Genomic DNA, 24380 nt, shown 5'->3' with positions numbered 1-24380 from the left:
AAAGGTAAATAGTCATCTCTAAGGTCATCAGGAACAACATTTACACACAAAAGTCAGTTTGCTGCTATATTAGCTGCTCTACAGAGTCATAGGAAAAGTAAACATAGTACTTATTAAAGAGTTCAAATGGACTTGTAGAGGGTTCCTAAATATGAGAACATCTACAGGGGAATGTATATTATTATAACAAACATTTTGTTAGTGATTGAAAGTTTATAACATTCATTCACATGCCTTTTATTCCTCACAAGTTATATTCTAACAAATGGAGTAATATGACAACTGTGATCTTGAGCTCTTGGCATTCCTACTGACCTACAGTGAATGAGTGAATTACAGAATATCCTCTGGTTTATATTTCAGGCTGCCAATCAATCAAATGCTTTGGAAAACACAAGCCCCCTTACAGGGGACTGCTTCAACCACAGCTTATTCTGTGGATCAGGGCCACTTCCCAGTTTTCACCAACTGGATGCCACTGCTCCGAAGAGCTCACATGAGCTTCTGAAGCATTTCATCTGATCAGGGATGCCTCCTAATTTCCAAGTCTTCATTTCTGCAGCTGGATGTTAATATGGTGTGGCTCTGTGTTCCCACCAAAATCTCACTTTGAATTGTACTCTCATAACTCCCATGTGTTGTGGGAGGGACCTAGTGGGAGATAATTGAATCGTGGGGGCAGTTTCCCCCATACTGTTCTTGTGGTAGTGAATAAGTCTCATGAGATCTGATGGTTTTATCAAGGACTTCTGCTTTTGCGTCTTCCTCATTCTCTCTTTGCCTGCTGCCATCCGTGTAAGATGGGACTTGCTCCTCCTTGCCTTCTGCCATGATTGTGAGCTTCCCCATCCACGTGGAACTGTAAGTCCAATTAAACCTCTGTCTTATGTAAATTGCCCAGTATTGGGTATGTCTTTGTCAGCGGCGTGAAAATGGACTAATCCAGTAAAGATATCCTGATATGTATTGGAAATTCAATGCACTAGAGATAGGTAAGGAAGCTCTCATAAGCTCCATAGGTAGTGGGGGACGTAGTCATGCCTAAAACTTGATTTCACTCTCCTTTTCTGCTAACGCACATTAAAACATCCTGTTTTGTTCGTTTTAATTTTGTCATATAATTGTTTTCAGGAATTGATGACTGTGAACGGGTGTTTCAAATTAGTCCTCAACTCTATAGATAAGACTGAACTCAAAAGCTCAACCAACCATGTTATATGTCATCAAAGATAAAATAATCTTTTCATTTATACAAAGATACCCAGAAATAGTGAATCAAAAACCAATGTAGCCTGGGCGTGGTGGCTCATGTCTGTAATCCCAGCACTTTGGGAAACCAAGGTAGGTGGATCACTTGAAGCCAAGAGTTCAAGACCAGCCTGGCCAACACAGTGAAACCCTATCTCTACTAAAAATATAAAAATTAGCCGGACATGGTTGCTGGCGCCTATAATACCAGCTACTCAGGAGGCTGGGGCAGGAGAACTGCTTAAACCTGGGAGGCGGAGGTTGCAGTAAGCTGAGATTATGCCATTGTACTCCGGCCTGGGGGATGAGAGTGAGACTCAAAACAAACAAACGAACAAACCAAAACTAATGTAATATATGTAAAGCTAGGAAATACAATCAAACAAACAAACAAACAAAAATCCATCATCAAATGGCTTAATATTCTTAAGGGAATATGGGCTGAGAATGACAAATGTTAGTTAAAGAAATAATTTTCCTTATTTAATGTCCTTAATATTTTCCTTAAATGATGTTTTATTGTACAGTAAGAAGGAACACTTAGAAACTAAAATGGGAATGTCCTTTATCTGTCAAAATACTTACTTTAGAAAGGCCAAGGAATCTGAATACTGCCAAGTCTAGGGTAGTAAACTTTTAAATCATTTATATGCAAAACTGGTAACCTACATAAAGCAAAGCCCGATGATTCTCGAGTTTCCTTCTAATTGTGTTCTAACAGTCCTAATCTGTTCATCAGACTTCACAGAGGACTAAAAACTGAGGATATATAAGATAAGGAGAAAATGTCATAATTCTACTTGCAGATTCCCAAGTAGTCAATATTGGATTTTTATTATTGTTATCTCCCTTTTTAAAAATCAATTCTAAATCACACAGATAATATACTCATATTTTCTTGAAAAAATTAAAAACCTTAAGTTTAAGGATAAAAACGCCCTTTAACTACCACATGCAATTCTTCTAATCCATTCCCACCGGACCCAACTCCACTAATAAAAGTAACATGAAAATAGCCAAGAATGGCATTTTCTATGCCAGGAAGTGTTCAACGAGGTTACAGGTATATCTTATTTAATTTTCATAACTTCCCACTAAAGTGGCTCCAATTATTCTCCCCATTTTGCAGAGCAGGAAACTGAACCTTTACATTCTTAGGTTCCCCATCAACTCAGGTATCCACTGTTAGTCATTTGGGATACATCCACCCAGTTTTTAATCTATGAATACCTATACATATATGGGTACCCACAGAAAATACAGTGTTGCTGTTCTGTTTTATTTTATTTAATAAAACCTTAAATGACATCATAGTATACACATCCATTCCACAATCTGCACAATTTTTCGATGACAGCTCATAGAATTCTAACTCATTCTTCTTAATTGCTGTCTTGTATAATACAGCTGTATTATTATTATTATTATTTTTTTTTTTTTTTTTTTTTTTTTTTTGAGACGGAGTCTCGCTCTGCCTCCCAGGCTGGAGTGCTGTGGCCGGATCTCAGCTCACTGCAAGCTCCGCCTCCTGGGTTTAAGCCATTCTCCTGCCTCAGCCTCCCGAGTTGCTGGGACTACAGGCGCCCGTCACTGCGCCCGGCTAGTTTTTTGTATTTTTTAGTAGAGACGGGGTTTCACCGTGTTAGCCAGGATGGTCTCGATCTCCTGACCTCGTGATCCGCCCGTCTCGGCCTCCCAAAGTGCTGGGATTACAGGCTTGAGCCACCGCGCCCGGCCTGTATAGCTGTATTATTCTTGTATTGACAAACAGGGAGGTTATTTTCAAATTTTCACTAATATAAACAATGCTGTAGTGAACAAGTCTTGTGCAAGCTTCCTCATGGACACGGGCAGCTGCTAGGGTGGACAGCAAGATGTGGCAGTGCTGGGTTATGGGTGTGCATGTTTAAACTTCAACAGATGTTGTTAAACGATCCTCCAAAATGTTTATCACTAGTATTTGAATGCCTATTTTCCTATAATCAGGCCAAAATCTGACATTATCAAACTTCAAAATTTTGCCAATCTAATGGGTGAAAACTGGGATCATGTCATAATCTGCCTTTCCCTGATTACAATAAAAGTCCTATTAGGCAACACCATCCAAACTGGTAATTAAACAATCCAGTAAGTTAAATGTATATATACATTAAACATATGATTTTATTTTAAATTACATGAATGTACATTTCCTCTTTTTAGAGACAGGGTCTTGCTCTGTCACTCAGGCTAGAGAGCACTGGCATGATCAGAGCTCACTGTAGCCTTGAACTCCTGGGCTCAAGTGATCCTCCTGCCTCAGCCTGCTGAGTTGCTGGGACTATTGGTATGCACCACTAGGCAGAGCTAATTCTATTTTTCTTTTATTTTTGTAGAGACAGAGTCTTCCTATGTTGTCCAGGATGACCTCAAAGTCCTGGCCTCAAGTGATCCTCCCACTTTGGCCTCCCAAAGTGCTGGAATTATAGGCATGCGCCACCACACCCAGCCCACTCCCATTTTTTGATGTAGGAACAAGGTTTCTCCTTTAAGCAAGGAACCACTGACAAGGGCTGCACCTTCACCTCCTGCATTGACCATATCCTTAATGCTCATCTAAGATCCCTGTTTTGGTTTCTTATATGAAGTAGGAATGTAAAGACCTTGTGAAATAATCTGAGCACAGAATTTAACACCAAGTTTTTAGTAATTTGCCTTCATCAAGACTTTCCAAAGCATTCGATTTGATTTTCACTGAAACAGCTCTTTCCATACTTGCGTTTCATTGGCTTACATATTATTTAACTAAATTACATAATTACAATGGCATTCAACCAGTATAAAAAAGTTTGGGAACCAGCAAACCAGCTCTTGGAGAACACACAATTAACTGTGGAAGCAAATGCATACAGGTGTTCTAGTGAATAGCCTACTAGCCATCCAGGCAAGCATGCTTTGGCTGCAGCCAGTATCTTTCAGAGAGAGATTTGCAGAGCTGGTTAAGAGGGTATCCACGGTTCTAGTGATACAGAACATATTTTCATATGCTTATCATCCAGTATCCCCTCTACTGTAAACCATCTGTTCATTTATCTATTTTTCTAACAGATTATCTTTTTCTCAATTATTTACATGTTCTTTCTAAATCCCAGACATTAATCCTTTGTCTTTTATTTATCATAAAAATTTCCTCCCAGGATTTTGCCTATCTATAAACTACTTTTTGTAGCTATTCTGCTTTACAAAAGTATTTAATTTCAATGTAATGAAAGAAAGCTTTTTCTTCATAGCTTTTGCTTTCCCTCCCTTTGCTTGGGTTGTAAACATATTCTCACATAATTTCTTCTAATATTTTAGTACAGCGGTCCCCAACCTTTTTGGCACCAGGAACTGGTTTCATGGAAGATAATTTTTTTCACAGACCAGGGTGAAGGGGCAAAGGGGTGGGGCTTCGGAATGAAACTGTTCCACCCAGATCATGAGGCATTAGTTAAGATTCTCATAAGGAGCATGCAACCTAGATCCCTCACTTGTGCAGTTCACAATAGGGTTTGTTCTCCTATGAGAATCTAATGCCACTGCTGATCTGACAGGAGGCAGAGCTTGGGTGGTAATGTGAGCGATAGGGTGCAGATGCAAATACAGATGAAGCTTCGCTCCCTCACCCGCTTGCCGCTCACCCCCTGCTGTGTGGTCTGGTTTCTAACAGGTCACGGACCAGTACTGGTCCAGGGCCTGAGGCTTGGGGACCCCTGTGTCAATAATTAATAATTTTGTGATTCCCCAGGTTCCAGATGAGGAACTTCCTGAAGTCTGAAAGTTTTCGATATTTGGCCAAAATTATAAAGCTAGAAATGGTGAAGTTAGAGCCCATACTGATATTTATCTATGTATACTCTCCAAGGCAAATGCTACTACTTCACACCACCATCCTTAAGATGGAATTAAAGTCTGAGAGAAGCAAAGTGGAATATACGACATTAAGCAATGATGAAAATTGGAATAATGAACATCTTCATATTGTGAGTACATAAATGACTGACATAAATCATTTATCATCAGCCTCAGAAAACCAGCATGATCTTCTCCATCGCATAGCGCTGATGTCAAGTGGCTCAAGAGACTGGAGGTCTGCAGCAATTATTGAGCAACTACTAAGTGTTAAGAACTGTCGGGTGCTACACACCTAACTATAGGCCAAAAAGATAATGTTCTTAGCCTCATGAGCTTACAGTCCAAAAGAGGAACACATATTGAGCAAATTATGCACAGTTATCCCAAACAGTTGTGTTGAGTACTATAAAGAACTTGGATATAATCCGAATGAATAAAGGAGAATCTTAAACAATGAACCAATGATGAGGCCTGCTGTGAGCAAGGAGGGCAGTGGCAAGACAGAAACCAAAGGCTCCTGTGGGCACAGATCACCTAGGGAGGGCCTTGAAGTGGACCTTGGAGTCTCAAGAGGCTTTCTTTGACCATTGTCTCTTTTCTTCCTTTTGGCTGCCCCATTTATATTCAAGACACTGGCTCTGTGTCCCCACCCAAGTCTCATCTTGAATTGTAATCCCCACATGTAGGGGGAAGGACCTCATGGGAGGTGATTAGATCATGGGGGCAGTCCCCCCATGCCGTTCTCATGACAGTGAGTGAGTTCTCATGAGATCTGATGGTTTTATAAGGGGCTTTTCTCCCCTTCACTATGCACTTCTCTCTCCTGCCACCATGTGAACAAGGACGGGTTTGTTTTCCCTTCTACCATGATTGTAAGTTTCCTGAGGCCTCCCCAGCCATGCAGAACTGTGACTCAATTAAACCTCTTACTTTATAAATTACCCAGTCTCAGATATGTCTTTACAGCAGCATGAAAACGGACTAATACATCAAGTGTTCAGCCATCAACTTGATCTAAATGTATACCTATAGGCCCAACTATGCCTATTCATTCATTCTTCTGTTCATTCAAGTCAACAAAAATATTCTGAACAGCTGACATGTCCCAAGCAATGCTGCTGAGCTGCATACCTTCATTTCCATCTCTTCACCAGTTTTCCACATGAATGTTCTACAGTTCCTAAAGCTCTGCTTACTCAAAACCAACCTCTATTTTCACATAGTACCCTGAATTGTGGTAATTTAGGTCACAAGCCTGCTATCTGCTATCAGAAAGTGGGTTCCCAAGGGAGGTTTATGTCTGATGTGCTTTTATGCCTCCCAAATAATCTGACTGCCTAAGAATCTGGTAGTAACAGGTGAAGTTCTGTTACTGCACTTATTACACTGTCGTATGACCCATGGCTTAACTTTTCCTTCTGTGTACTACACTTTGAGCTTTTTAAGGATTAACAGGAATAAATAAATAATGAATGGATGGATACCTTATATTTTCCTCAAACACAATCTTCCTGCTGATTTCACCATATCATTACGGTCACTACTTCTTCTCACCACCGGCAACCCATCATCTTCCCAGCAGGTCTAAATCTTGGCATTACCATTATCTCCCGATTCACTCGTCTTCTTTAACATCTAATGAGCTGTCAAATCTTGTTGCTTCTACTTTTGCAACCTTATCCAAATCTTTTCTACTCTCCCTGCCAACACCTTGGTTCAGATTTCACTGCCTCTTGAAAAAATTATTGTGACTGGTCTCCCATTTTGGCTCCCCAACCAAATCTATATTACACCAGCTGTTGCCACATAAACTTTCCTGAATTATAATCCCATCCTGCCAGTCCCCAGTTTATGAACACTCAAAGCCTCCATTTAATCCACTGCATATTTTAGGCCTCTCAGTTGGACATTAAGGCTCTACACATTAGCCCATCTACGTTTTGATTCTAATCTCCCACTGCTCCCCTACTGACACTTACTCCTCTTCTCTGCCATTCCCCAACCAAAAGGACTATGTGCTTTTTATTAAATATATCTTATGTTTTCCACCTGTTACTTCTGCTTGGGCACTTGTCCCCCATTCCATACTTTGAGGCCCATCGTAAATGTCAGCTTTTTCATGAAGTAGGTCCTGATACCCCAATCGACGAGCAATCTGCCTCCTTTGAATAGCTGCAGCTCTTTGTGTTTCTTTCTTCAAGTTCAATCTCACCTTATTTTAATTCTGTATGTACTTTGTACACTGCAATACAAGCACCCTGAGGATGAGTGGTTTCCTTATTTATCTATTTCTCTGCAGAGTCTAGTGCAAAGGCACTCTCTTTGCAAGAGGCAATCAAATATTTGTTGAACTGAATGAAATTATACTGTAAGCTCCTTGAGGACTGTGACTTTAAGCACTCTGTGTCTCTCAAAACTTAGTGAGTGTTTTGTACATAATAGGTACTAAATGAATACTAAATGAATAAGTATTCATTTAGAAACCTCTTACCAATTAACATAAAGGAAAAAAGAAAGAAACCTGCTTTTAACATTCTTTATTCTTTCTTTTTGTTTTGTATGATGATGCCTAACTCTTACAGGTGCTTATCATGTGCTAAGCACTGAACTCAGGCTTATGACTATCATCTCAAGTCATACTCACAACAGGACTGTGAGGCACTGTTTTTTTCCTCATGTGATGGGTGGGAGGTTTAGAGAAATAAAGAACTTGATCCCACAGTGAGCAAGTGGCAGAGCTGAGCCTGGAACCCTGAGTCCTCACCATCATGCCATACTTCCTTGGTTGTGTTTGCTGAGCCCCTTCAATGCAACAGTTTGAGTTTAAATAAACTTTAAAAAAACACTTTAACCTACATCTTAATATCATTCTTTGAAATGTAAGAACGTCTTGACACTTATTTTAAAGAGTGATTTTTATTTAAAAAAAAAAAAAAGAATTGTTAAATCTATTTTATCCATCTTCCAATGTTAAGCTTCAAGTTTAGGAGGCTATTAGTACTTTTTCAAATGATGTGTATGGTCAATACTTGATTATGTACCCCAAAGGATGGAGTAGTTAACAAAGACAACAAATTACCAAATAACTGAACAGTCACTTAATTTTGGAAAACAGTCTAGAAATTTCAGGATCAAAGATAGCTATTTACTCCCCATTCCCCATGCAGACCTTTACACACTTCTTTATTGGGAGCCTGGACTCTGGCTGGCTGGCAGAGCAAAGGGGCAAGGCTTGTCACAGATAATCCACAAATAAATCAGAATGACCAAAAAATTTTCTCTTTTCAAATCTCTATTCAGTCTGCTTCTGACCACAATGCTGAAAAAGAATACACCAAGCACCAAGTAGTTGAAAGATTGCAAAACTGAGAGAGAAGGAAAAAAGTTATACTGGTTCTAAATACGATGAAAGCACACTGAAAAAACTTGGGAACTATACAAGGTGTTGCTTCTTTGGTTCTAGAGACATAAGCATGTGAAACAGAGACACACATTAGTAGATTCAAGGAGAAACCACTGCCAGACTACTCACAAGGAGCTCTCTAGCCTCTACCGTAAATATTATTATTAAGGATGAGATTGATAACTCAAGCTGAAACTATATCAAGCAAGGACAAACTCTGTTGTTTAGCAAAATAAAGTAGAAAAATGACTACTAATATTTCAATACTCAGGTCTTCGATTTATCCATTCAAAACAAAATAAACATGACGTAGACAGTCTGGTAATATTAACTTTTAGTATTTTGTCATAGCTACTTTCCTGGATTTAAGTGTTAATGTTAAAATACATTATCACTCTAGATATGATTAATCTCTGTGTCTTAAGTGATATTTAAAATCCAAATCCCATTTATGAAGCAAAACTTCAATATCTAGGTATATTTTCATTCCTTGAAAATGATCTAAAATGTTCACTTGTTGATGCTTCAGTATTTCAAGTTATAGATCATATGTTCAGAAAAGAATTAGGGAAAAGAATCAGCCTTCAATATTCACAAATGTGTAATGGAAAATGACAGCCCTAAACACTCCTGTGCACTGCTTAATATTTTGCCAAATTCCTCTGCTGTAGCAGAAGTTATTAAAACAAAAACAAAGCACATGATAAAAAAATGAGTTTAAGTCAAGTGAAAGTATTATATGACATTGCAAGCTTCTTAAAAATACATTTTAACTCAATCATGAAAAAAGCAAATACAGGTAATCCAAAAATAAAATATAAACCACATAAACAATTTTGCTCCAATACAACTGAGTAAATACATATTCTTAACAATTTGTAATCACTTTTAAGAAACCATCTATGTTATAATTAGCTAAATGTTTTTATAGATATGGGATGTTAAGATGAAATGTGTATGCTGATTCCTACTCAAAAAAGGGATTCTTAACTTCCTGTTTCAGATCATCACAATTCTCACATAAACTCAAAACCCACAATATCCTTTAATATTGTGAATGTGAAGGACTGACTCTTTGGAGAAAGACTTACCTTGAAGTAAGTTGCTTTTACTTTGAAAATGACCTTCGATTCCTTTGAAAAGCAACTTTGTCAACATTACATGTCTAGAATAATGAAACAACCATTCATCCTGATTTGGATATGCGTTAAAAGAAGTAGAAAAAAAACAACACTAAAACAATCCTCCCCTCACAAACCTCAATCCTACTTCATTATTTTTCCCTTAAATTTAGCTATTTTAAAACACTAATAGTTTTGATATATTTTCCCTGGAGCATTCCCCATCAAGATTAAAGAAGGGCTTATTCAGAGACAAACAGGATACAGGAGTAATGGTGCAGCTTCCAGGCAAGCTATAAATAGCTGCAGCATTTTCAAGAAATCTTGTGCCAGTGTGTAAGTGCAGTTAAAACATGCAGTGCAGATTTTATTACAATGGTGTCACCAAAATTCATTGTTAAGTGAGAAAGTCAATTCTTACCAAGTTTTCTTGGTTCCTGGCTGCTATTTTCTGCTCTTCTTCTGCCCCATTTTTCATGTATTTGACCTCTTCCACTGGTTTGATCCTATACTCATCTGAGCGTCAAAAAAAGAAAACACATTTTATAATTTTTCCCCCAACAGTAGAAAAGTGTCAGTCAGAATATACCAATAGCGTAATTTGCTAGACTCTTTCACCTGTGGCCTTCATATGTGGTTCATTTGGAATAATCTGGAAGAAGCTTTACCAGGCACCTTAGATCTTTTTATGAGGCCCTCTCCTCTGTCTGCTGGAAAAAGCTCAGCATCACGAATGCAGCTAATCAAAGTGTCACTTCTGGTCCTTCCACAGACAGCAAATGTTGCAGAGGAAAACAGGATACTCCATCTCTAAAGACTTTTTGAAATGTATGTTACACTAGGACATATCACAGAATTGTCTGATAAGATTCAAGAGAATATGCTTATTTTTCTTCAAGAGAGTATTAGTCCAAAATGCCAGTGCCAGCAATTTTCAGTGATATATTCATTCTTTAATTTCTGTTTTGAAAAAACAGAGTAAGACTAAAGAGTTACATTGATAAATAGAAGCAACTAAAGAATTGAGACTTTTCTGTGATTCCTATATTAAATTTTAGCAGTCTACAATTATTTCACATTACATATATATATTTTGTATATATATTTCATATATATATAATGTATACACTTTAATTCAATCTATCTGTAAAGTCATATGCATGAAGAGCTATTACACTTAACAGATGAAATGGGTAGGTATATCACTCAAGGCTGGAGAGTACAGTGGGATGTGGATGGGACCTAGCCTCTGCAACAGCCAGAGAGAGAACACAGATGCCAGTATTAATATACATGATAGAACAAACTCAGGAAAACTTGCAGCTTAAGTTCTCCAGAACAGTGATCACTATGATGACATTTCCATCAGATTCCTGTCAACAGGAAATGACTTGAGCACATTAAAGTCAAAAATAGGTGTGACTCTGAATCACTCTTAACCCAATTTGTGGGAAACATCACAGAAATTGTGAAATTAGAAAATATCATCAACCAACAAACTGACGATTGTCTGCCATATGGCATGGAGTAATGTCTAACTATAGGGGCCACCTGAAAGACAGCTGTCTATCACTAAGAGAGTTTATATTTCAGTTCAGAAAGTTGCAACATATTTTCTTCTTAACTATGATTAAATAGGTACAAAGACTATATTCTTATATAATTTCTTGTCTTAGTATCTATAACACCACTTTCTAATATAGTTTCAGGTTTCCTCATCATATTACCCCTTAACACACAACTCCCAAAGATGTTCGTTATAGTAATATATCTGCAAGTAATTATGCTGTTCAAATGTTTCTCAAAATTATCATTCTTAAGAATGTAATACATTTGCATGTATCTGAATAAAGACTTCATGTTCACTGCTAAGCCAACTGTCTTTTCCATCTGACAATTTAGAGTTATTATTGATTCTATTTTTTTGTAAAGATATTAGAAAGACTAGTGTGAGGTTCAGTAATGAGTTCTTTAGGAATATCAGGTCCTAAATGTATTAACAAGTTAATCAACAGATTCTGATCCACAATTACAACACACAAGAATTTTACATACCAACGTGGTAATTTGAAGAGACAAAAATGAATGTAAATTAATAATACTGACAAATTTGATGAAGGATTATTTACTGAGAATTTGGAAAAACAATCGTTAATTAAAAAAGAGCAGACACTGACAAATTTGCCCCCAATACAATTACACAGAGATAAAAATAAAAGTAAAAAAAAAAAAGGTAAAAATGGGCCTAACTTCAGTTTGGGACATTAATATTTATAAATCCTGGCAGACTGAGATAATTACTATTAATAACCTTTTTTTTTTTTTTGACAGAGTTTCATTCTACCATCCAGGCTGGAGTGCAATGGCGCGATCTCGGCTCACTGCAACCTCCGCGTCCCGGGTTCAAGCGATTCTCCTGCCTCAGCCTCTCAACTGGCTGGGATTATAGGTGCCTGCTACCACGCCGGGCTAATTTTTTGTATTTTCAGTAGAGACGGATTTTACCATGTTGGCCAGGGTGGTCTCGAACTCCTGACCTCAGGTGATCCACCCGCCTCGGTCTCCCAAAGTGCTGAGATTATAGGCGTGAGCCATCACGCCTGGCCTACTATTAATAACCTTTAACTGAACTAAATTGTGACTTAATTGCTAATGGTGAGTTTCTAATTATTTAAATACACAGAATACAGAGATATATATATATATATCACAAGTGGATTCTATGATTTTGTCTGTAGGATGGGGAAGAGGGTAACATTTTCAGACCTAAGGAGAACCTTCGGAAAGACCCAGATGGCCCCTTGTCCATTGCTTGGTGAAGATTTCTCCTAGGAAGGAGATGCCCTTGCCTTGTCCACAGTCCTCTCCCATCCGCCAAGCCATAGACTAGTGCAGACATACTCTGAGCAGCCTAGTAACATTCAGTCTTCATTTTCTTATCCCTCCAGGGAGCACAACTAAATTGAAGGTAGTGGACAAACTATTACTATTTTTCCAATATGTTTCTCCAATGAAATGGAAAAGCTACGGGCTACACGACTTTCAAAGCAGCATTATTCTAAACACAGGCCATTTTTAAAATCAAGACAGAATCCCCACCAATTTAGACAGAAGATAGGCTTTAACATGTCATTAACAACCCTGGCTGGCTAGCCAACGTGGTGTTAGAGGATACAAAGGAAGAGAAAACAAACAGCCACGACTACAAAGCCAGACCTATCATTATTACTTACACAACACACCGCACAAAATCCATCATGGTATAAAACAAAAATAGCTGGGCAAGACCCTTCAATAGGCCACAATTTGTACAAAGCAAATATTTAAAAATGGTCTGCCACATTCTCAAAGGCTGGTGTCGGGAAGGAAGATGTCCATCTGGAAACAAACGTCTCATCAGCAAATGCACCACACATTCCCAAGGCAAGGCAGCCATCAGGAACGTCCTACCTCACCAATCCGCCTCTCAGCGAATGAAGGAAGCATTTTGGATTACGACAGTAAAACAATCACTACCAAAATTCAGTTTTCCTTTTGTTGAAGACATGGGTGATTAATTTGAGATTTTAGGTTCCCTTTATCAGAGCCCACACTGGAGGAAATGTGAACAGCCACTCTTACAGCCAGGGGGTCCTGGCAGCAGAACAACATGCCGACTCGAGGAAGAGCAGGGAGACACAGGACCTGTCTTCCTCCCGCTCCCCCCAGATCCTTTGCACCTGTTCACAATTTTTCTTTTCTTCCTGTTGATCTTGTCAGGTGGCTTATTAAAATGCACGTCGGGAACAGTAGGCTGACTCCTGTTCCCTGCATGTAAACAGTTGCAGGCTGTGCTAGTCAAAATAGATGTGGGGTAAAAGCAACGCCTGGGTGATATTTTTAGCATTTTATTCCTCAGATTACATCCAAGAGGGGCTGGGATTGTTTGGTGGCATTGATCAAAAGAAGATGAGAAGGTGTCAGAGTAGACTCAAATTTTCATTATTTTAGAAAACTGTAAGATCCCTTCTGATCTCAAACAGTAGTGGGTACAGGCTGCTTCTGCTGTTTTTCCTGCTTCTCCCTTGAACATGTACATCTATGAACATTTTTAACTTTTTAATAATCCTGACGTGCCAAACTCATTCCAGCAACCATTTCACTAGTTGATTCCTTTAAAAGTCAGTTCTATTAATTATAAAGGTAACCTCGTGGCAGATCTTCTCTCTGCAAAGCTTAGAAGGAATGGGGTCTGGTCCATGAGTTCTAGTTTTGTAGCTAGTAATAAATAGGTCAGAATCTAACATCTTTATTGGGTTGAACACAAGTTTGTTGGAGGGGAATTAAAGAGCAGAGAAGAGTGAAGGTGTCAATCACTTCAGCATAGCTAACTATGGTTTACTTCTACACTGTTCTCATCTGGAAGGTGTACACTCATTACAGTCTGAGTACCTATGTGCTGGGCTCTGTAGTAACCGATGCAGGGATGTGGAGGAGAGGGGATGGAGGACAGCAGAGAGGGCCCAAGGAAAACCAGCTGTCTTGAGGGGAAGACTAATGCTCTGAGAGCTCATCTTCTACTTGACTGACCACAGATAATGAGGGCTGACTCTAAATTTGGAATAAACTCACACACAAAAATTCAGCTGAAGGACCTCATATACCATTATCAATTCCCTGAGTCGGGCAGTCCCTGAATGATGTCCTCACTAGTAGAAAGTGATTTAGTCAGTTCCAGTGTAATAGTCATTATTGAGTAACTTTTAGGGTAGTTATAAACTTCCTAACAAGAAGCTTTGGTACACTTAGTATAAAATATTCTCAGTTCCTTCCAGAACTCACTTCAAATTAACCTAATAAAGGCAAACATTTCAAAATAAGATTGCTTGATACATCTTTTTTGTTTGTTTGTTTTTTTAGACAGTGTCTTACCCTGTCACCCAGGTTGGAGTGCAACGGCATGATCATGGCTCACTACAACCTCCATATCCCAGGCTCAAGTGATCCTCCCGCCTCAGCATCCTGAGTAGCTGGGACCACAGGTGTGCACCATCATGCCTGACTAATTTTTGTATTTTTTGTAGAGGCAGGATTTCACTATGTTGGCCAGGCTGGTCTCAAACTCCTGGACTCAAGCAATCCTCCCACCTCAGCCTCCCAAAGTGCTGGAATTACAGGTGTAAGCCATCATGTCCGGCCACGGTAAATTCTAGTAATCTAAAAATATGATGTGTTAAAAGTAACAAGCAGGAAAATTATGTCTTTAGACTTTAAGTTTGTAGAAACTAAACATGAATGGTGTCTGACCACTGTATCTCTACTAGGGGAAGTATAAAGACTGTACATATGTGTACATATCCCTTATGATACTTCACAATCCAAAAATGTTAGTCACTAAGACAGCAATTCTCATATGCCTTTTGCATCCTTATTCACTACTGAAACCTAATGCTTATTTACATTTAAACCAGAGATAAACAAACCAACAAACAAATAGAGATGAAAAGCCCTGTGGTGATGCTTATTATTGCCTTGGTAGTTGCTATGGTTTGAATGTTGACGTTCCTTCCAAAATTCATGTTGAATTTTAATTCCCATGACGGTGGTATTGAGAGGTGGGGCCTTTGGAAGGTGATGAAGTCATGAGGGCTCCACCCTTATGAACGGGATTACAGCCCCTTGTAAAAGGCCTTGCAGGAGTGAATTTAGCTTGCTTGCCTTCCACCTTCTGCATGTGAAAGCACAAGCAGGCTCTCATCCGATACAAAATGCTGGCACTTTGGTCTTGGACATCCCATCCTCTAAAGCTGTGAAAAATAAATTTCCATTGTTTGCAAATTACCCAGTGTGTGGTGTTTTGTTACAGCAGCACAAATGAACTAACATGGTGGTGTAAGACTCATCTCAGTGCAGCCTCACTAATAAAGGGTATTATCATTTTGTAAAATATGTAATAAATTGAAGGATGAAAATGGTATCTAATTTTTATTTTTGTTTAATGTTTTAAAATTTACTAGTGACACTGGATACTTTTCCTATGTGTTGATCATTTATTTGTACTTCTTTATTTGTGAAGTGTCTCTTCATATCCTTTGCCCTTTTTTTCTTATTAGAGGTGTGGTGTTTTTCTTATTGACTCCTGTGAGCTCCCACAAATCACACCATTTTATGGGTACACTTCTGGCCCAAAAAGTTCTGAGCAAAAATACCTCTTGATTTTACTCCAGACATAAAGATGAAAGAAGCTATCTGCTTTCTGTCCTTGAGTCAAGTGCTGGGCACTATCCCTTGCTATCCTTTCTGTGTTTCTTCTTTACTTCAACAATATTTATAAAGCACCTACTGTGTGCCAGAGACAACACTCAGCCCTGGGGTTATGTCTAGGAAAGGAAGAAGTCAGTCCCTGTTCTAAAGGAGTTAATGGCCAGTAGGAGAGGATGTAAGAAAATAAGAAAGCAGTGTGTACAGTTTTTATGGCCATGAAAAGCACATGTGAGGGTGGTGGTTATAAGATTAGAAAGGAGAGACCCCTAACCAAGGTTAGGCAGAGTCTTGGAGGATGTGACATATCTCAGTGGAGTCCTGAGGAACACAGCTCTTACGTATGGGAAGGAGCTTTTGGGCAAGGGGTCAGTGTGTTCCAAAGCCAAAGGGAACACGGCAAATGGGGGGAGGGGCAAGTCATGCAACACGGCAAACATGTAGAATTCCAGGGGTTAAGACAGGTGTAAAGAGAAAAGGCTGAGAGGGCTACGGGAACCGAAGACCTTATACGAGTCTTACTAAGGAGTCAGGCTCCATTCTGAAGGTGATATGGCCTCCCCAGCCAGTGTCCAGGCACTGAAGCTGCCATTAATAGGCTAAGCCTCTTTCCTCTGGCCTGTCCTCAAGCATCTCCTCTGGAGGGACTCCTAACCAGCTTAATCCAGGGTTTTCTGCCTCTCTCTGAAAAAAGGCAAAGGTGGAATTGATTAACACATCCTGAGATGGACCAGTCTGTTGAGGCAGGTGAGGAAGAACACATGGGGAAGACTAGGAAGGAGCCAGAGAAACACACGAGTCTCAAGAGGGCGGAATCCTTATCCCGGGTCAGCTGCCGGGGGGCTGGGGTTATGAGGCTTAAGATGCAACATATCCCAGGGCCTTGTTAACTGCCTCCTCCAACAGACATGCCTTCACCTGCAGACGGGAGGCATCACTGTCCTCAGAATGAGGCGCCATCTTGACTTATCCTAGGGGAAAAAGAGAATGCCACTGAATCATGATACCAGCTCCTTCTCCTTCAACTGTCACTGAAACAGCACACCAGTGAATTACAATGAACACAGCACTGGCTTCAAAAGGCCTTTCTCTTCTGCACCTGGCTCTGTGACTTCCCAGCTGTGTGCTGTGGAGATTGAGTATAGACCTTTCTGGGTGAACTGAATGAGTTGAGATGTGTATGCACATGATGATATGGTCTCTTAGCAATCCTAGGGTCTTGCCCGTGTTTTTGAGAGGACAAGATGAAAGGTGCCCTCAGCTGCAAAGAGGAGAGGATGACCTTAGGGTTCAGAGGTTCTATAAGAAAGATCATAATGATAAAGCTTCTGTCATGACAGCACCTTTAATAATTAAGAGGTCCAGGACCTGCAGGCCCCATTCCTGAATCATTTAATCATTCCCAAGGCCAGACAACACATTTCCTTCATTCATCTGGGGTTCATTATTCAGTGACCAAGGAACTATTATCCAGTCATTAAGGACCCTGGAACATTCATCTTCTGACAAGCTCCGACAAAAGACATACAACCAGATCCAAACCCAGCCTGGACTCTTTTAGGAAGGCACGCTGCAAACCAAGGCTCTCCCTAGGAGGAGGGGGCTTAACACCTGTGCTGTACAGTAATCATTCCCAATCAAGGAACAGAATAGTGGCCAATGATTTGAAGCCACTTCCAGAAAGGGAAGACACACATGGTTGTTCTGAGAGACATTTATCTAATTTCTCAAGAGCCCTTCTCTGACTCTCCTAGCGGTGCTCATTTTCCACCCACTGAAGAACTGCTGGGACTCTTGAAGTCTCAGGTCAGCCAAATCCTCTCAACTATTCCTAGCAGGATTCCTGTTATCCTCGATAACCACTCAGGATAAACGGCTGTCCTAGTAGGCTATTCTCTCCCCTGCTTTGAGTTAATCATCGTGTCTACCCTACAAGGCTAGTATCATGACTCTCTTTTATAGCTGCAGAGAGATTTGTCCCTGGTTGGTTAGTCACAGGGTAGTGCTGGGCTCAAATCCAAGTTGGTCTGAGTCTAGAGACAGGCTCTTAACTACCAAGTCAGTTTTTTTCTTTTCTACCACAAAGCACAAGAAATAATTTTTTTAGGAGATGATGTAGGAATAAAGTATAAATGGATTCAGAAAGAATGTGGACACATTTCCAGATCACATTCCTTTGTAAATCGCAGAGAGATGAGTAAAAGTTAGAAGTACATCTAGCCTTCATGGATAACACCAGAAAAACTACCATATCCTCTCTTGTCACGTCTTTGGGCCTTTATCAGTGGGAGAATACCAGCCCTGTGCTACTTAAGTTAGGAATTAATGTGACATCCAAAGTAAATGCTGTGAAATCTTGTGTTGAAATGATGATTTGACCACCACTGCATCAACAAGGAGAAAACTGAAGTTTTTCTCCAATATATGGTAATGAATGCAATGTCTTTACAACTTATCTTAAAGTAACTTCATTTTAAGGCCTGCTGATATTCTACTAGAACTTTGACATATATTTTCAGCATTAAGGCCAAGCAATAAAATCAAGGATCTCTTCCTTCACTAAAGTGAACAGGAGCAGAAAGGGGAAGAGGAAGAGGAGAAAGAAGAGGAGGAGGAGGCAGAAGAGGAGGAGGAGGAGGATGAGAAATGAGAGCTATCATTTATAGAGCCCTTTCAATGTTCTGGATTTAGTTCTGAAAGTTTCACATATGACCCATTTAATGCTGACAACAGCTTTATGAAGTGGAACCATTAATGTCTCCATTATAAAGAAAAGGAAACTAAGGCACAGTTATCTAGCTGTACATCTACAGAGTGGTGGGACTCGGCCAGGCCTTGAACCCAGTGGTCTGATTCAGAGCCCATGCTCTTACTAATGTTTCCCACAAATGGGTAGTGAAGTAAATTTCTGATAAAATGAAAAGTTCTCTTTGTATACTGATATCTATTACAAAACCTGCAGGACTATAGCACTTCACAAAATGTATCATTTCCACAAACAACGATGTTCTTTTTCAGGGTAAACTATATTGTAATAACAGCAAATATGAAAAGATACTAATATAGTATCTCACATGCCCTCCTTTGTATATGAAATCAATGAAACTCCACTATCATCAGGAGGACCTAAAACATGAGTTGTTTTTCCAGGGCTGGGAATAAATTTCTGCTGACTCATCTGTAGTTACTTCTTCACTGCCATCGAGACTGACAGTCACGGATTTGCAGGATGGCTGCTGGGATTAGGAAATTATACGACCATTCCAAAAACTCTTCTTCATTTGTGTGACTGTCTTCTGAACATTTAACAAATTGGCCAAAGGTGAAAGAAAGAGAGAGAGAGAGAGAGAGAGAGAGAGAGAGAGAGAGAGAGAGAGAGAGAGAGAGAGAGAGAGAGAGAGAACACATAGACATATACACACACAGATGCATGTCTTAAGGAAGAAATATATCTTAATGATCTTTATGTGCATCTGACTTAATTCCTTTAATTGGATTCTGTCTTCAGTGAATTTCAGTGAATGAAAAATTCTTAGAAAATAACCATCACAGAGAAAAGCATTAGCCTTTGAGCATCCCAGGACCCCACCCCCAAGCCACCTGGCGAGGAGAGCTGCGTCTGGCTAGATGGGCTAGTGTGCTTTTGTGATGCAGATTGGGAAGGGGTGAGGAGGTTAGTGGGAGAATTGTGTCGGTCTGGATTGACACCGGAAAGAGCAAAGCTAATGAGCAGCACAGAATAGATACAGCGAGGCGCAGAAAGCCCAGAGTAGGCTGAGCAGGAGGGAAAGTTTTGCAAAAGATGAGACAGATGAGAGATTTTTGAGGTAGTTAAAAGAAGAGAGACAGACAAAAAGTCATCAGAGTGGCAGACAGCTATAAATTCTTGGAGGAGGAGTAGACTTCAGAATGTTGTGCTGTGGTTTATGAATGAGATTATTCAGTATAAATTTAAATTGGTTTTCAGTGATATTTGGTGCTTCTTTTCATATGTCTCTGGGCTGAGGCTGGCTTCCAGGAGGCCTGACTTTATCTGGGTTATACAACTTTTAGAAAGAATTCAATGGCTGCAAAATCATAATGAAATAGGAAGAAACTGGACAGTCATTTTCAGCTTAAGTACTTCTCTCGTATGAGCACTGCCAATGAATTTTTTAAATGGAAAAACACATCTGAAATATCTTGTGATACAATTACATCATTTCTCTCCTTATAAAAAATATTCATGACTTGACTTTCTGCTGCAGATCTCCCAAAGTCAGTGCTCATATTCATAAAGGAAGCCCCCCTGAAAGCTGGTGGGAGCACCCACTCACATGTGTGCATGCGGGCAGGCAGCAGGCAATCCCTCTCCTTCTTTCCTTCTGACCGTCTGTACCTTTTCTCACAAGAGCTTCAGTCACATAAAACAAAAGATCATTTCCAGTTGATACGAATCACCAACTTATCTTCCCCTCAGAGACTAAAGTGTGTTCTGACAGCAACAAAGAATAGCTCTTTAGGAATAATGTCTGGGTGAGTGGGGAAAACGCATGCTCCATGATAGCTTAATGGTGGGTAGCACAGTAAACATGAACACACTAACTTCCACAACCTGGGAAGCTTAACAAGCCTATTTTAGCAACACATTCTGCTCAATTTGTTTATAAAAGATGGTAGCTGTTCTGAATATTTATCTTTTGAGGAGAGGGTATGAGGATTCATTCATAAAGGTTTCAGAGCAGTTCGATTAAATTAAAATCAACCAAAGCAAGGTAGGCTCTGTACTGAGAGCCTGAGGACACAGAGCTGATGCCGAGGTGGTCCTCATGGACCCTCACCCTCCACCTATTTGTAACCTATTTAAACACAGATTAAGTTTGAATGTTCTTAGAGGTAATGCTATACTCTGCTTTCTCAAAAAAGATGTGCAATAGAAAAAAAATGGCAGTAATTTCTAGAACTTTTAATGATTTTTAAGTTATACATTTTTAACCTATAGCAAAGTACGAAAGGCCTACATAATTCTGTATAAACAATCCAAAGGTAAACTGGGGAGGACAGCTCCTACAGGGTACAGAACAGCCACAGCACCTTAGCACATCTTCTCTACTGTCTTCTTTCAAGTGGAGAGCTGCCCTTCTGAGATGCTGCTTGTGTCTGAAGGCCTGAGTTTTACCAGGTAAAATTCCAGAATTCAATAATTTTCAAGTATAATGCATGACCTGGACATGGTCCGATATTTCTCTTATTTGGTTTGCAACTGAAGCAGCACATACAAGGTGCAAAGAGACCTTTTCACCTGATCAAACCAGTGGGTGAATATGACTCTCCACCGCTCCCACTGGATCTGACAGAGGTGTGCCCGAAATCCGGGGGTCTTGGCAGCACATAAACAATGAAATATTTGCCAAAGCAGTAGGGCAAGAATTGCAGGTTTACTGTCCTTTATACTCTCACTATATCAGTTTCCAGAAACAGCTGATATCACCACTTGAGGCAACTGTTCCCTACAGAGCAAGCCACCTTAGCCACTGGTAAGGTCTGGGTTTTAGGCCTTGAATTCCTTCCTGAACTAAGACTTCAGTCTCCTTTTAACTGGGGAGAGCCTAGAAATTATCTGTTTGTGTCTTCTTCAGGATGCTCTATGGGTAGACCTGGCCTTGGCTTACCAAACCCCATGCAAATAACCCCTGTTACCTGCCCCCTTTTCCACCCCTTCCGGTGGGCCACTCCTTTAACATTTCATCTTCCAGGATCCATTTTCTATCAACTTCTCTTCTCTCCACAATCTGCAGAAGCAAAGAAACCCTTCAAGAGCCAACTTTCTACAAAAAAGTGAGTGTACCTAACAGAAAGCTTACACATTCACCATATCTTTTTTTGTTTGTTTGTTTTTGAGACGGAGTCTCACTTTGTCACCCAGGCTGGAGTGCAGTGGTGTGATCTTGGCTCATTGCAAGTTCCACCTCCCGGGTTCAAGCAATTCTCTGCCTCAGCCTCCCGAGTAGCTGGGATTACAGGCGCCTGCCACCATGCCTGGCTACTTTTTGTATTTTTAGTAGAGATGGGGTTTCACCATCTTGGCCAGGCTGGTCTTGAACTCCTGACCTTGTGATCCACCCACCGTGGCCTCCCAAAGTGCTGGAATTACAGGCATGAGCCACCACAGCTGGCCCATCATATCTTGTAATAAATAAAAACAGCGTCTTTTACAGAGAATACTGATGCTATTTGACAGTGATGCTGGTAGTGGGGGGAGGGAAGGAAGATGAGTAAGTGTACTGACATTAATTTTTTCTTTAAAAGGTAACAGTGCAAAGTAGAAAGGAGATTCACAACGGGAAATTATCTGGGGGCTTGGTTTGACCTCCACAGAGATCTATGCTTCATTTGTGTATTTGTTCTCTCTTCTCATAGAGCACTGCTCCTATTCTGGGAAAACGTAAAAAGAAAGATAAACTGAATTGGGATGGTAGGTACAAGTGAAGAGGATGGGAACAGGGATCAAAGCTCAGAGCAGCTCATGGAGATCAGAAAGTGGAGCTCAGAGTTCCATGAGGAACAAAAGAGTGTAGGAATGAGAGTCTGTATTGCAGGGGGAAGGGAAGAGCCAGGTGAAAGCGGGTGGCTGTTACAGGAAGGGAGGTGAGAGTAGAAACTTGCCTCTTCGGGCACCCTGGCCCTTAAGAAACTTGCTAAAAATGAACAAGCAAGCCATGTCTGAAACCCCTTCACTCTCAGGTTGAATGAAATGAAACATCACTGTGTAATGAAGACATACTGAGCAGATGTGCTGCAGTCCCAGGAGCTTCTAGAGAGCTGCAGCACTTCTCCTCACCTGGGCCATGCCCTGTGCCTGGGTACAGCTGAGCCCTGGAAACTGAAGTAGTAACGTAACTGTTAATGCTGCTCTTTCTATCCCAGCTAGCGTCAAACAAATTTGCCTCAAGAAGGTTAAAAAAATTTAAAAAAAGAGCAAAAGCAAAAAACATTAATGTAGAATTTTGACCCTATTAATCCTTACAGCCCCATCTTGAAAATCTTTGCTTTCACAATTTTCAAATTTCATTTTTCATTCCATGTTGCTAAGCCTCAGACCATCGTCATTGCTCTAAAACATAAAAACCCTGCCTCCTGCAAGCCACCACTGAAGAGGAGTTTGTATTGGTACAAAATTCTACCTCCCACTCCTGCCCTTAACAGAGAAAACCACAGATACAACATGCTCTAATGAAGTTCATATTTAATCATTCCCCAATATCCTAAACCTGCCCATATCTCATTATCTCCATTCACACCTCCCTAATCCAGACCACCACTATCTCTTGCTAGGACTACTGAGCAAGACTCTAACTGGTCAACTGCCTGACTCTCACTTCCTAAAGTCTATTCCCTACATAGCAGTCAAAATAATCCTTTAAATTAAAAAATCAAAGTCAGACCTCATCACTCCCCTGCACTCAAAACCCTCTTCCGACTTCTATTACATTTAGAACAGAAGACAGTGTACAGAGCAGTACAGTCCAGCCGGACTGCCTCTGTGAGTTTATCACGCATCACCCTGCTGGCACAAGGGCATCAGACTTCTTCCTGGAATCCACTAGCCAGCTCCCTCTCAGAAATTTGGCTCTGTTGTTCCTCTGCCTGAAACATTCTGTTCCCAGGTATTCTCATGGTTTGCTCAAAGGTCAGCTCCTCAGATAGACTTTCTCTGACAGATGACTCTGAAACAGCCATCCTGTCAACTCTCCATCCCCTTTTGCATTCTCGTGGCCCTTTTCCCTGAGAGTATACATTTGTCTCTCTTTTTATTACCTTTATTACCTGCTAGAAGTGAGCCAAATGAGGGCAATCATTATCATATTACATGTTATATCCCTTAGTAAAATCCAGTTTATAGTATTTGCTCAACAAATAGTTCTTGAATGAGTAACTTTAATTTTCAGAGTTCCATCAGAGCTAAAAGCACATTGTCTTTCATTTTAACATGCTGGTCGTTTAACAGTTGCATCATGGGAAACAAGGCAAGAAACAAAGGAGGAAAGCCACACTCCAAACTCAAGATCTTATAAACATTTTCAGATAAAAAGATACCTCTTGAGTGACAGAAGTCAATGAAGACTAAAAGATTAATGAAAAAATATTGTGTTATAAGCCGACACAATAAATGCAAAAATACTTGGTGCAACATTAAAAATAAAATCCTATTTCATACATAATTTGACAATTTCTTCTTTGGTTATAGATCAAAATCAACAGTGACATTTATACAGTGAGGCATGCATATCTGTAGCTGGAAGGGAATTTAAATGTAATTTAGCTTGTCTTGAATGTGGTTTTCAAAATGAAAATCAAATGTAGTCTAAATAGAGATTTGTACTCGTGTGACTGTTTTGCAATTTGAAGGAATTAATTAGTTTCGAAGATGTGCTATTTTAACATCATGCTTTTTCACTTCACCTTTACTCTTTTACCTTCAATGCTTAAAGCCATGCACATAAAATTTTAAAATT

The 24380-nt window shown here is 39.9% G+C and overlaps 1 protein-coding gene across 2 annotated transcripts in view; it reads right to left on the bottom strand.

Moving 5' to 3' along the window:
* Window positions 1–24380, bottom strand: part of C8H1orf21 (chromosome 8 C1orf21 homolog) — a 247411-nt gene that overhangs the window by 112958 nt on the left and 110073 nt on the right. For both annotated transcript variants that reach the window (XM_030935795.1, XM_030935796.1), the window contains exon 3: window positions 10067–10161. In XM_030935795.1, the coding sequence (XP_030791655.1) occupies window positions 10067–10161 (95 nt within the window). The remainder of the gene's footprint in view (window positions 1–10066; window positions 10162–24380) is intronic.

Source organism: Rhinopithecus roxellana, chromosome 8, assembly GCF_007565055.1.
Source record: "Rhinopithecus roxellana isolate Shanxi Qingling chromosome 8, ASM756505v1, whole genome shotgun sequence".
NCBI classification, from domain to species: domain Eukaryota; kingdom Metazoa; phylum Chordata; class Mammalia; order Primates; family Cercopithecidae; genus Rhinopithecus; species Rhinopithecus roxellana.
This window is presented reverse-complemented; position numbering and strand designations above follow the sequence as displayed.